At 36.1% G+C, this 15,316-nt stretch overlaps 1 protein-coding gene across 6 annotated transcripts in view; it reads left to right on the forward strand.

The window, feature by feature from the left end:
* The window catches only part of LOC144630009 (WAP four-disulfide core domain protein 18-like), a 59,129-nt gene that overhangs the window by 13,829 nt on the left and 29,984 nt on the right, over positions 1–15,316 (forward strand). For 2 of the 6 annotated variants that reach the window (XM_078488280.1, XM_078488279.1), the window contains 2 exons: positions 1,120–1,271; positions 2,659–2,855. The exons of 1 other annotated variant lie outside the window; for it this stretch is intronic. In XM_078488280.1, the coding sequence (XP_078344406.1) occupies positions 1,120–1,271; positions 2,659–2,682 (176 nt within the window). In that variant the 3' untranslated portion in view covers positions 2,683–2,855. Of the gene's footprint in view, positions 1–1,119; positions 1,272–2,658; positions 2,856–5,026; positions 5,122–5,248; positions 5,315–6,172; positions 6,213–8,710; positions 8,849–9,669; positions 9,844–15,316 lie in introns of those variants that run through there. 3 more of the 6 variants (XM_078488281.1, XM_078488282.1, XM_078488287.1) reach the window with 3 other exon arrangements.

Raw genomic sequence — 15,316 nt, forward strand, 5'->3', positions numbered from 1 at the left:
GAAGATATAATGTAACTTCATGTTGCATATTTAATTTGGGGCAGATCATAATCTTTCACGTTATTCAGATCCATATTATAAGAATATTTTGCTGTTTTGTCGCTTTATGAATAGTTTAATCGGCTTGAAATGCAAAATAAAATAGGTGTGCGGCTTCCTTTGGGCATATTGATACAGAACTGTTTCGAGGCCGTTCTTTGTTTATATCAGTTAAATCAAAGCAGTGATCGAGAGCCTTCCACAAAATTATTCAAACGATTTTTCCTCTTTATTTAGGGTACTAAATCGTTGTTTGAAAACAAAATTTGCTTACATTTTTTTCGAAGAAGACGAAAATGTCAACGCTTTGTCTCCACATGGTACCACGACGTTCATGTTGATGGTTGCATCATACCGCAAAGTACAGCAACTTGTTAAATTGTTTTCTCTTTTCCAAATAGAGTTGCCCATTTTTTTATTTCTAGTATTAAATCATCTATAAAAACTCTTCATGTCTGTTAAATGCCAAGTTCTCAATCGACATAACATGGGAGATATCGGTCTTTCGATATACTGTAAATTTATGAGTCGAAAAATCATTCTGGAAGTACCGTACAGCATCTTGCTCGTTCAAAATCCAAACTTTTCGTTTCAGCAAATGTTCGATACAGAACGAAAGAAAAAAGATAGCTCTTTAAGGTGGTGCAAATGGTTTTATTAAAATGTTATGTTAGGCTCGGAGATAGAGTAACAAGAAGTCCTTCGATCCGCCATATTTGCTAGCTCTCGAAGCCGATCGAAAATGGCTGTCTCCATAATTTCCAAAGTAACAATTTATAGAACTTTAAAACATCCATTTCTTACTAAGGACCCCAAATCATGATTACATGCAAAATTTCAGCCAAATCGGTGAGGTACCGTGGCCGCGACTTTTTAAAATTGTTCGAAACTTACAGAGTATAACACTTAACACGATTATCCTAAATTTGTATATCGTGCAAGAAATCGCGGTAAATCGTGCTTATGTAACCTCGCTTAAATCGGGTTGAACACGCGCGCAATTACTTTTAAGTCTCTGAAACATTAGAAATAATCAGTAGAACAGTAATCAGTAGAACCTTAACTGTTTTTCTCATGCAGCTTTTTGGCAGGAGCCCTACGACAGGTGTCCTCCGCCATTGGGGGCTGGTACTTGTGTTATGGAATGTGGTCCTGGACTTCCGGAATGCGATCGCGAACTTGGTCTTATATGTTGCTCCAATGGTTGTGGATGGACATGCCAAAAACCACGGGTAATAATTAAGTTAACAGCTCACGAGCTACACCATGATTGGTCAAGAGTGAGTTTATAAATAGATAATCAACCTCAAAATTAAATTCCATACACCGAGTCAGCAGGTTGTAGCTTATTATAGGAAATAAACGCTCCCCTATTTTAAGGTCTTTGAAATTATCGCGACTTAAATTAACGCGAATTGGACGGAAAATGTGTTTTAAATAAAGGAAATTAACGAGAGGGCAATTTTTCAAAATGAAGAAAATTAACGCGATTTGTGATGTCTCTAAAGACATTTTGGCTGCTGTACCACTCTTCTGAAAGCATGACTGAAAAATGGTGCACAGAGAAGAGCAGGATATTGTTTCCTAATTTCCATATGTGTTCCCACAGAATCCAGTATTTGAAATTAACGCTCACAAAATTTAACGCGACTTAAATTAACACGAATTTTGATAATTCGCATTAATTGCATGGAGCGTTCATTTCCTATAATATGGTATAAGTAACGTGCTGTAGAGGAATCAAACTGCTGTTAAATCTGAAACAAAAATCACCCCAAAAAAGAAACAATTTGAATAATTTGAAAATCATTCGCTGCGTCCCAAAAAATATCTAAAATTAGCATTTTAGCTGAACTGATCCTATAGTTTCACGGTTACGTGTCCCCTAAATTTTTCTGTTTCATTCATTCTATTCTGATCAAAATTAACAGAGTAACTCCGAGATAGGTAATTCGTTACAAAAATTTCGAGCCAGGAACGTTTTTTAATGAAAGCGAAACAACTATATAAACTACTTTCGCGAGTTGTTCCATCTCAAAAATCAATCAATTAATCAATGAATTAATCATCAGTCGGTCCATCAATAAATCAATCAATTTTTGTTTTACAACAGAATTGAAGATTGTTTGACCATTGTTAAGTTCGTCTTTAACAACTTAAAGATGATTTTCTAAATTGAGACTACGAATTAGCTTTCCATGCGCTACATATTACTTTCTTACAACATGACCAATAGCCAATAAGCGTGTAAAGAAATCATCATCATCATCATCATCACTTTTATTTGCCACATAAGAATTATTTAAGACAAGTGAACAGTTTAGGTAGGACGAGGAGAACCTCCAGGAAACCTCCAGATTTAAAGAAAAGGACACTTCGATCATCAATACGTATTTGATAATAAAGCTGTCAATGTGTGGCTTGGTTAATTCACTATCATTTTGATTGATTGATTGATTGATTGATTGATTGATTGATTGATTGATTGATTGATTGATTGATTTTATCAAAAACTAAATCATCTTTTTCTTTAAAGTAGCAAAGCTTTTTGAACTGGTGATGGATTTGAGAATTTAACAGTAACACAATTGTTTACTGATGGTTGTTTTGTTTATTCAGGGTGAAGGCGAATGGTTCCCTTAAATCACGGGATAACTGGTTTCCAACTTCACGCATCACAGCTCATCATATTGAAGCTATTCAGTAATATAAATAGTTATAGTAGTAGATGATAACAAATGACACGAAAAGCCTGTAATCAATCAGAATAAAAATAGTAACACCTATGAAAAGATGTTTTCTCTGTTGTCAAAATCAATAAAATAAAGCAACTACGTAACTTATTGTGTGTTTTTGTCGCCATAATGGTTTGAATAACTTTCAGTATAAACTATAATCAAACAAAAACTAACATTAACTTGGAAAATTAACCGCAACCTTTTCACTGACTGACTGACTGACTGACTGACTGACTGACAATACAATACAATACAATACAATACAATACAATACGTATAGGTAATCGCATGATTTCGAGTGCAATTTGGGATAAATCAGCACGAGTAAATTTTTCAAAGGCTAACCAAATTGTACAAGCCCGTAGGGCGAGTGCAATTTGTAGTCTTTGAAAAATTTACGAGTGCTGATTTATCCCAAATTGTACGAGAAAAATCATGTGATTACTTGTTGATAATACACATACAAAAATTTCACTTGAAGTGGATGACAAACAAACCGTGTTTATACGTAGCTTACCTTTCCGATTCGTTCAAACATAACGGAGTTGTCGGGCTTTGTAAAATCCAGATACCGCTAGGGAATTTTAAAGCTCTCTGTCATGCATTATCGGGTGCTTTTATCCTTATTCAGTTGTATTGGTTTGGGCTGAAATGTCCAACTTCAATTCACGCTTGTAATCTTTCTTCTTTGCGAGCCAGAGCGAAAAAGGTATATTGCTATATTAGTCCCCTAATTAATTATTTATACTATATAATATTCTCTTTTTGTAATTGTTGTTGTTGCTGAAACTGGTCTAAAGCGTATTTGGCTGCAGATGGCTAGGAATGAAATGGATTGCAACTTGAAAAATTGAGACTAAACTTTTCAAGTTGTTTCCGCGCATCTCCAAAAAAATCAATATTTATAGCCCATGATTGATGTCTGTCCTCAAATTTAGGTCATATCTTCTTTCAGATGTTCAAAGATAAAGTCAACTCTCTCTTAACGGACACCTCTATAAGACGGACACCTCCATAAAACGGACACCCGGTGTTGGTCTCGTCCCTGCCGCTTTACAGTCATTTTACTGTAGCTAAACTCCCTATAAGACGGACACCTCTCTAAGACGGACAGTTGGAGTCGGTCCCGAAGGTGGCCGTTTTAGAGAGAGTTGACTGTAATGTTTTTCACGAGTTAAGTTGCCTACTACTTATTTCAGAACAGTTTAGACCAAAAATTTTCAAAATCCTTGTGACACAGCTCCTTTAAACTAAGATAATTGTAAATTACAACGAAAAAACGCAACAATTAACCGGGTGTAACTAGAATTCTCTTCAAGGTTTGTACGAATGATGTTTACACACGGCTAATGTGCTGTTTGCGCTTGGTAAGGCGTTATTTGTTTAAGACAGCACACGTATGTTCTAACCAAGTTGTATCTATCTAGGATCGAAAATTTTGAAAATGACACGTTTATAGTGGATGATATAAAGGGTATAATAATATGTAAATATTATTTGTCAGGTATCGATTTTCCAGTCGTTTAAATTAAAATTTTAAATAAGTTTTAGTTCCGCTTTACAAGTTGTTTTCATAATAGACCATGAAGTATTGCTAAGATAAGAGATGGGTATTCGGTAACATGAGACGAACTTTTTTAAAAGGAACAAAAACAAAACTCAATATTATTATTTAAACTAGGTTTCTTCTGGTTAATCACCTATTTGTGCTACTTAATATTATTCCAAGGACCAGTTACCACTTTTATCTTACAAAAAGAAAAAAATCTCTTAAATATGTGGTTTTGGTTAATATTACTCCTTTTTTATATGATAATTCTGATTTGGCTTGGACTTATTGCTCTCTCCCCTCGTTCTTAATTTGTTCTTGTCTTTGAATATCATGCAAACTATCAATCTTCATAAATGTAACTATCATAGGTAAGTAAATACGTTTATTTACAGAAAATAATTATGTAAAACAATCTCTCTGTTCATTGCTAACGAGAACCCATTTTATATCAGCAGCAAAGAATCCTTCTAGAATTGTTTTCAGAAGTATGATCTTAAAGAGTTGAAGCTCTAGTATATAATTAAGCTGTTGGTTTTTTTTGCTTCGCCTCTGTGTACATATTATTTTATTCAAATATGAAAAAGGAGCTATTAGCTGAATAGTATAATATTTATCTTAAACTCGATCAGCTGTATTAATTCAGGCTGTGTTAATGTTTGCCTCCTTAACATAACACTTCGAAGCACTTAGCACGGAAGGCTTCAAAATTGAGAAAAACTTTTTCATTCTTCAGTTGAAGCCTCAACTCGATCAACGAAGAGTCTAGCAACGATTGTCAGAGGTGTCAGTAAGGTATTTTAAACAGCTTAGGAAACAAAAAAAATTAACTAGCATTGCTCAAGTTAAGGTTTTAAGCTTTATATATCGCTGTATGTCCTTTGACTCTTAAATTTATTTATTTTGTTTCGATTTCTTGTAGAGTTGAGCCATGAAGCGTTTCATCTTTGCAGTAGTGTTGCTGTCTATTGCGTGCACTCTTTTGAGTGTAAGTACACACGTACCTCACTCGTGCTATCTAAGGAAAACGTAATAATAATAATGACTTTACTATTGTGTCTATTACATTTAGCAGTGGGGAACCCCACTGGTAATAGGGGGACACCTAGCTAAAACTATCTTATATGAATATAAAATAGTATTAGAAACAGATAATAAGTAACATAATTCTGATACAAAATACAAATGATAAATAGAAAAATTCTGTAAGAAAAATTACAATTATGAATTGCAAAGATGGCAAATGCATCTAGGAAGTTGCATTACTTAAATCAAGCCTGAGTATCTGGCTGGGTCTTGAACTGCTTGAGACTGACGGCCGATCTTTCTTTACTAACTTGCTCCAGAGTCTTGCGCCTAGATATCTAATTAAATGTTTTCCATAGGTAACAGTGTTAAATCTACATATATGTAGGTAAAAATCTCTCAACCGTAAGTTATAAGTGTGGCTGTTATTCGAAAACATGTTACAAATAGTCCACGAGCACAAATTATGTGTAACCTTATACATTAAAATACATATGAATTTGTTAATTATAATGAAACATATGTAAAAGATACATGTGTATTTGTTATAAAGAATCTTTCTCGTAAATTTAACAGAGATTTTCTTGCGAAAATGTAATAAAGAAGGATTCGGATCATCAGCTATATTGCGTCTTCTGTATGGTCGTAAATATCGTGAGCGAAGAATATATATCAGATCGGATGAAAAAGAACTCAAATAAAATATATTCCACTGTAACCTTAAAATTCAAGACTTTCTGTACTTAATTCATGTCGATTACTTATAAAAAGCACACAAGATTTATCACTTCCATTTAATTCGTTATTTTTTCTTACGTAGGATGAAGTGATGGGTTCCGTCCTCAGGAAGAGAAGAGATGGTAATTATCACGATAATGTTAAATTTGACGTATCAAGAAATGGTCTATTGTTGTGTTTCAACTTTTTGGATTAAGCACTAAACAATAGTCCCTTTGTTCTTGGTTGCGCTAAGGGACTTTCGTCGAAGCTAACCGGAAAAGCTCGTGACTAATCGGAAGATTGTCGGTATGACAATTTAGCTACACTGGGGCAGTAGGTAGCGTCAAATTTTGTACTCGTCAGGTCAGGTTTCCGCGCCTGAAACTAACCAACGCTATGAACGTGAAATTAAACCACGCATAACTTATTATTCATACTTATAAAGACGCGAACCAACGCTTCAAAATGAGACCTTATTTAACTTTTTATTTATATTTATGAAGATACGAACCGACGCTTTGAACATGAACTCTCGGTTTACTTTTTGTTTATACTTGTGAAGACACAAATCAACGCTTTGAACTCAAACTCTTGTTAAGTTTTTATTCAGACTTGTGAAGAAACAAACCGACGCTTAAAACTCGAAACCTTGCTCGAAACTTTTAGTCGCACTTGCGAAGACGCGAACTCACGCTTTGAACTCAAACTCTTGTTAAGATTTTATTCACATTTGTGAAGAAACGATCCGACGCTTTGAACTCGAAACCTTGCTCGAAACTTTTAGTCGCACTTGCGAAGACGCGAACTCACGCTTTGAACCCAAACTCTTGTTAAGATTTTATTCACACTTGTGAAGAAACAAACCGACGCTTTGAACTCAAAACCTTGCTCGAAACATTTAGTCACACTTGCGAAGACGCGAACCCACGCTTTGAAATCAAACTCTTGTTAAGATGTTATTCACACTTGTGAAGAAACGGACCGACGCTTTGAACTCGAAACCTTGCTCGAACCTTTTAGTCGCACTTGCGAAGACGCGAACTCACGCTTTGAACTCAAACTCTTGTTAAGATTTTTTCACATTTGTGAAGAAACAAACCGACGCTTTGAACTCGAGACTTTGCTCGAAACTTTTAGTTGCACTTGCGAAGACGCGAACCCACGCTTTGAACTAAAACTCTTGTCAAGATTTTATTCACACTTGTGAAGAAACGGACCGACGCTTAGAACTCGAAACCTTGCTCGAAACTTTTAGTCGCACTTGCGAAGACGCGAACCCACGCTTTGAACTCAAACTCTTGTTAAGATTTTATTCACACTTGTGAAGAAACAAACCGACGCTTAGAACTCGAAACCCTGCTCGACACTTTTAGTCGCACTTGCGAAGACGCGAACCCACGCTTTGAACTCAAACTCTTGTTAAGGTTTTATTCACACTTGTGAAGAAACGGACCGACGCTTTGAACTCGAAACCTTGCTCGAAACTTTTAGTCGCACTTGCGAAGACGCGAACCCACGCTTTGAGCTCAAACTCTTGTTAAGATTTTATTCACATTTATGAAGAAACAAACCGACGCTTAGAACTCGAAACGATGCTCGAAACTTTTAGTCGCACTTGCGAAGACGCGAACCCACGCTTTGAACTCAAACTCTTGTTAAGATTTTATTCACACTTATGAAGAGACGAAACGCGCTTTGAACTCAAAACCTTTCTTAATTTTTATTTCCACTTGTTCACCTTTATGAAACTGTCGCCCCTACCCGTCCCCCGCGCCGTCGGTATTTGCACTGAACAAAACCTACCAGTATCACCCTCCCGGGGAGAATTTGTCTTTTCTTCAATCTTTCCGAGCGTTTAAATTTCCCGCTCGTATGCTAATCGGAAACTTCGTCAAATCCCTCGTGTGTTCTGAAGCTGTTGCGCCATTGTTCCAAAATGGCCATATAGGGTCATTTTTCGCTTGTAAAACAAAGCCTATTGTTATCAAAGTTGAAACGCATTTCTTGATACGATCTTGAATAATTATTATACTCATACCGAAATGATATGTATACATGGGTTTAATATAAAAAATGAAAAAAAAAGGACAAAAGAAAGCTTCCCGGGCTAGGATTTGAACTCACAACCGATCGCCATATATTCATATCTGTTTTTGTTGTGACACAACAATTACGCCACTTCAGCAAAGCCCAAAAAATCGTGCACTGAAACAGTCAGTTATGAACTGTACCACAGCATTTTGAAGTGAGTTCTGAGTACCGCAAGTATAGGAAGTCGTGGCGAACTTTCAACGAAGTGTTGAAGCGATTAGATGTTTGATGTATTGAACTGGGTTTAAACATATTTGGCTGGGAGTGGAAGTTACCTCGAATGCGAATGTGTAGAAAGTTAACCTGCAGCATCGACGGTATACAAAGTTGATAAGTTTGAATGTGTAGAATATAGATGATTTGACGGATTGGGGAATGAACTTGTTCAAAACATCATTTGCAGCTGATCTGGACAAAGCTTAATTTTGTTAACGTTTGCCGTTTCATGGTTTTATATTCTCGTTTTATAAATTGATTTACGAGTTCACAGGCTCATAGCCACTTTGATCTATTTGAAAGTCTTATATTATGGGGTTTTCTCATACAGTTGGTCCAAAGCCAGGGTGCCCAAAGCCAACCGTGGGCATTTGTGTTGAACAATGTGGCAAGGAATCACACTTGGGTGGATGTATAGGTGGAAAGATATGCTGCTTCAATGGGTGTGGACACACATGTGTTTACCCAGGTAATGATATTACTTTATCTTAATAATGAATAATTCCGTAAAATATCTATTATTTATTTATTTCATTGCAAGGCATTTTGAGGAGGGGTGGGAGGGTGGGGCTCCTTATAGAAATGGTGGGGGCTTGCTAAAAACCATGAATAAGTTAGGGTACGTATAAAAGAATTAAAGTTGAATTTCTAATAAGGGGCGTGAATGGGGTAAAATGGGAACTGGGATTTGGGCGAATTTTCAGTGGGAAAATGGGATTTGGTTCACTGGAACTGTGAATTACAAACAAATACATACATACAAATAAGCTGGGACTGACATACAAATAAGCTGGGACTGGGATTTGTAAAATCGGAAAAACAATAGGATGGAAAACGGTATTTGGGTAAAATTTGGGCTGAGAAACCAGCACATTTACCACATCATTGCATGCTCAAGAGCAAGTGTATAAATGAACATTGAACCTTGAAGGAAATCATAAAAATCTCATACACAGAAAACAAAGTTACCTAAAAACTTTTCTTCCCTTGATGGAAATAAACTCCTGTAAAATCTGAAATCAATATCACTGAAGAAACAACAACAAAATCTAATTGCAAATTCCCATTTTCCAAACAAGATGTCATGCAGCAGAAAATTAGTGTTCTAGTTTAACTGATCCTATAGTAACTCCCATGTTTTTTTTTTTCATTAAATTCATCTTTAACGACTAAAGATAATTTTCTAAGTTAAGACTGGCGAAGTTTTTCTTACATTGCACATTACTTCATCAAGACAAAGCCACTTAACGGTTATTACGTAATTTACTGATGCTTGTTTTATTTCTCTAGTTTACGGATGAAGCACTGGATTGCAGGTTTCCAACTTAACAAGAGCACATCACAGTTCCTCGTAATTGAAGATACTCGTAAATTTCAATGGAGACTAATTTAGTTGGTAACAAATGATATTTATAAGGTGTTGTATTAAGGCAAGAAAAAAGTCAGTATATGCATGCTTGTGAAAAGATGCTTTATCTGTCAGCAAAATCAATAAAGCAACTTCGTAGCTTACGATGTGTTGTTGTCGCTTTTTGCACTCAAAATCGACAGTGGCTTTATTCATTAAACTGATACAACACCAACAAACATGCAACACAAAGTCAAAATTGAAGAAAAAATTTAAGATTTGGATAAAATTGGTACAATAAATTAAATAGTAAATTGCACAATAGATCAAAATGAATTCGTTAAAGCGGAGACAAAAACTAAACAATTTTGTTGTTTGCCGAAACTCAAAGTGTTTTTTTTTTTGTTTTCTCTTGGATATTTGTATCAAAAAAATATTGATTGCCACAAATCCATTTGTAGAATAGAAGTTTACCATAGAACACTTGATGTTTACTGGAATAAGAAGTATCACCTTTTACGGAGCTAGATTTATCACCTGTTACCTATTCAGAGTGGGTTTCCAACTGAGTGTCATAAAATGATCGATCCGTATTTACTTTGGTTTTAATCCACTATCCAAGGAGCAATAATATATACAAAAAAATATACAAAGAAAACAATTTTTTTACATGGAATCGAATTGCTGAACTTCTACCCACGAGGAAATGGCGTGAACACGATCGACCGTTTTCTTCAAAATCTCCAAAGAGAACAAGTTCGAGAAACACCACTGATCTGTGGATTGGCTTAAGGCGACGGTGTTTTCTCTCTATACCCCACTGGGGAGTCTGTTTGCAGGCTAGCGTGCACTTCCTGAAACCAGGCCTATAAAGCTTAATAAAGGGAGTACCCCCGGGCAGTTTTCGCACGTTACTATACGTAAGAAGAGACCCTTGGGTTGCTAAGCGGCATATAAAGCTGAAAAAAGCCACCCAACCTGAAACATGCAAACTTACACGCATAGAGATACCTCAATGTTTAGTAGAAAGTAATACAGTCGAAGCTCTCGTAAGCGGACACCCTCGGGACGCGAAAAAAGTGTCCGAAACTGGAGCTGGCCGCTTACGAGAATGGTTCTCGTACGCGGCCACTAGAGGTGTACGGGATAGATGGCCGCTTACGGGAGCTTGCCCAGCTAACAATAACCGGACGGACGTGGATGACGACAAAACAAACACTGAAATATGGTAACGTCATTACTGTAAAATCATTGTGACGAACGGTGATGTGAAGTTGATTGATAAAAACAAGATACAAAGGTTGTTAAAAGGATTATCTTTGGGATGTCCGCTTACGGGAGCTTAAAAACAAAGAAAAAGTCTAAGTCGTATTCTCAGAAAGTGTCCGCGGCCGCTTACGGGAATGTCCGCTTACGAGAATGTAAAAATACAGAGTTTGTATGGGAGCGTAAAACGGGATTTCAAACAAGGCGGCCGTAAGTAGAGCTGTCCGCTTACGAGAGTGTCCGTTAATAGAGCTTCGACTGTATTTCAGCAAGGATGAAGGAACATCGTACAATGAGCTACTCTGTCCTTCTCAACATTTCTTTGTGCGAGATCATGTCAGGGCTGTAGATAAGCTAAATCGAACAGGGTGTGCATATTTTGGTCTGGCTAAAGTTGCCCTGAGGGGTTCTCTTTTCATCCGATTGTTTATCAAAACAGAGTTACAGGTTATGAATTAGAACAAAAAAGGGTCAAGTCAAGTTTCATTAGAAAGACTTATTCCGTGTTTGTAAACCATCACACGTTCCTTGTTTAATTTTCTCAGTTGTACCAATATATTGATCAGACCCTTACCAGAAACTCCTTTGTTTTGCGGTTAAAGAAGGGCTTTAATTTTGCGATGTTAATTTAAGGATGGATAATAACAATGATTAACATATTTTTTTTAAGAATTTATATCTGACTGCTGACCAGATTGCACAAGCCAAACAACATTTTACAATAAAATAGTTTAAATCTATACCTCCACATTCAGACCCTCTAAAGCTACATGTACAGGCCAATATAGCTAATTTAAGGGGCAGTTTTCGTGCATGACACCACGTAAGAAGAGTTTTCTGGATTGCTAAGCGGCCTATTAACGTGGAAAAAGCCACTTAACCTGAAACATGCAATCTAACACACATAGTGATACCTTTAATGTTTAGTAAGAAGAAATACTTCAGCATGACTGGAGGAACATCTTACAGTGAGCTGCTCTGTCCTTGTCATTTTTTCTTTGTCCAGATCATATCAGGACTGTAGATAAATTCAATCGAACTAGTTGAGTATATTTTGGTCGGCAAAGTTGCCCTGAGGGATTCCCTATTCATTTGAGTGTTTATCAAAACAGAGTTACAGGTTATGAATTAGAACAAAAAAAGGGCCAAGTCAAGTTTAATCAGCAAAACGTTTTCCGTGTTTGTAAACCTCAAAAGTCCCTTGTTTTTGGATATAAGTGTGTAGAAAAGCGTCTCACGGCTCAGTAGTAGCAATATATTGATTCGCTAAGAACAGCGTCAACGGGAACGACATTTTGTTGAAGTTTGGTAAGTGATTTCCAGTTTAGCTTACTTTTTCATACAAGTGGCTCCTTTTAGACTAGGCAAGGCAAATAACGCTGATCAATATAAGGGATATTTTTAAAAGCCTTATAGTAGCCAAACCGCAATAAGAATACGGTGCACACAGTTTCAGCGACAAGTCAAAAGTGATCATACGTTATAGATTGTACATGTTTCTAATCTGGAGACACATTGTTTCTCTAAACTGGCTTTATAGCAAACACCATTGCCATTGCAACGAAAACTTACCCTAGCCTACAAACTACGAGAGGAAACTAGCCTGAATATATATAAATATAAAAATACTATTCATTTAAATTCAGTTTTTCACGTCTTGATCACGTTTAACGATAAAAATGACGAAAACTTAACTCGACTAGTTCCGTCGGAATGGAACTCAACACAAGTGCATGTTGTACATGCAAAACCTAAATACTAAATTGACTGCAGTGCAGTTCCCTCAGTTTCGCTCAAAGTTCGACATGGTGGCTCGCAGATGCAATTAAAACAGTCTCGTATACGTAAAGCTGAAGACAAGTTCGAGAGGGTATGGCCGGCGCGTAGGCGGTCCGATGTAAAAGGAATTATATATTATCACTAGACGGTATAAAACTAAAGTGCTGCCGACAAAATGGCTTCTTTCAACGCCATATATAGTCCAAACTGACCTCTTTCGTTTGTACGCAACAAAAGATATTGCCAGACTTATAAACCACGGTTAAATTCACAAAGAAGTATTTTCGCATTTCAATTCTAGATCTCACAAACTTAGATTATTGTTACCGTTACCTCTTTTCAAAATTGTGATTTGAGTTACGAGGGAGCTTTAGTCGACTTAACAGTAACCGAGGCTTTTAAAACAATTCTTAATTCTCTCAAATTTGGAGCAAGCATCGTAAGTTACCACTTCGAAATATTTTTTTCGGCTTTGTACGACCGTGGCTGATTAGTCGGGTGAAAGCTGCTAATGGCCTATACGATATATAGTATGTTATCCTGATCCAGTTAATGAAATCACGCGTACGGCAAAAAGATTTTATTTGGGAGACTAGTAGCAGCGTAGTCATTCATTCACAACTCCAAATAATCAACTGTATAGGAAATCGTAAAGGCAGTTACAATTTTGAGAACAAAATAAGTTTATAAGAAATACTCAAGCTAAGTTTTTATGTTTTTTATAAGTTCTTTTATATACTCCTTAATTTATATTTCATGTTTTCGACTTCTTTTAGAATTGAGCCATGAAGCGTTTCATCTTGGAAGTTGTGTTGCTGTCTATTGTGTGCGCTCTGCTGAGTGTAAGTATACCACACTCGTACTACTAAATTTTCAATCTTAGGAAAAATTACTTTTCGCAAAGAAACTTTATTTTGTTGTATTTATAGATATTTAAAATTCATTTATTCGTTCGTTCGTTTATTCTTTGGTCTGTTCGTAAGCGAGTACGTGCGTACGTGTGTTCGTGCGTGCGCGCATGCATTTTCCTTCACATCAAATCACCAGAAATCGAAAGACTTCTGTCTTCACTTATATTTTGCGTCTTCTCTTACTAGTAAGCATTACGCGAGACAAAAATGTGATGTCAGACTTTCTTGTATTCAATTTATCTTGTTTTCTTAAGAAGATCAATTCCACTAAATATTTTTTCCTTCTTTAGGATGAGGTGATGAGTTCCTCCCTCAGGAACAAGAGAGAGGGTGATTATCACAATAGTAATAATAATAATAATAATAATAATAATAATAATAATAATAATAATAAATATTTAACTTGCAGTTAAATCATGATACATGTATTTTGGAAAATGTCACTAGTTGTACATGTGGCACGAGGTGCACTGAAATTGAGGAGCAACCCAATAGAAAGAAAAGCTTCCCGGATATACATGTTTTCCATTAAGTGGCCTTTATAAAGTTTATGCAGGTCGCAATTCATTACAAATTAAAGTTAACAGTCATACTACCCTCAAAATAATTAGTTAAAAAATCAAAGTAATAATAAACCAAAAAAAGGAAAAGAGTGGTTAAGATTAGAGGAGATTGGGGCGATTTCGGTCTTTAAATAGGCCATCAGTGACGTTATGCCTTCAGGTGACTACAAAAAATGTTGGTGTAAACTTAGACGTGTTGTAGCCATGTGCACGCATGCAAGAAGAAAGAAACGAATTTAAAACGAAAACTTTTTGTTATTTTTTACGGAAACAAGCATCATCAAATAGACACTTTAATTCTCAGCGTTAGAATAGGATCTATTCAAGTGTTTCTCTCATACAGCTGCTGGTCTGATATGCCCTACACCCCACCCTGAGCCGAGCCGCAATGGCCCTTGTGTGGATAACTGTGACCAGGGATGTTTTGGGGCTCGAATATGTTGCTTCAATGGCTGTGCATACAGATGCCTTTATGGGGGTAATCATTTGTTATTAGTAATAATATTAAGCTAGTTATAACAGAACCTGAACGTAAACGCGACCATGATTGCTCAAGAGTGAGTTCATAAATGGTTAACAAACCCTATTCTCTACATCGAATCACATTGCTGCATAATAATCGGAAATTAATATCCCTTCAAAAACAATAAAAAAAAATATTTGTAAGTCACTGTTTAAAAAAATCTTTAGAGCAACATTAAATTAGTTACTATAGTTCCAATAAGCTGCGTCCCTTGAATATTTTTCTTTTTCATTTCATTCTAACTATCAGACTATTTCCGAGTGGGAAAATTTTTGTACTTTTGCAGTGAGGTTTTAAAGAAATCGTTGCAAAAACTTAAGTCAGTAACTTTTACAAATTGCAAGTGAAACTACTAATAGTTATTAATGGTTGCTTGTTTTATTTATACAGTTGTGGAAACTAAAGACAGGAAGTGAAACACCGGATTACCAGTTTCCAGTTTAACATACTGAAGCCACCTATTAATTTCGATAGAGATTTAAATTAGTTGATAAAAATCAACAATAACTAGGTTACTTAGTCTGCGTTTTTCTCGCTCTTGTACCAC

The sequence above is a fragment of the Oculina patagonica genome, chromosome 11 (assembly GCF_052425735.1).
Source record: "Oculina patagonica isolate OP01 chromosome 11, crgOcupat, whole genome shotgun sequence".
NCBI lineage: Eukaryota > Metazoa > Cnidaria > Anthozoa > Scleractinia > Oculinidae > Oculina > Oculina patagonica.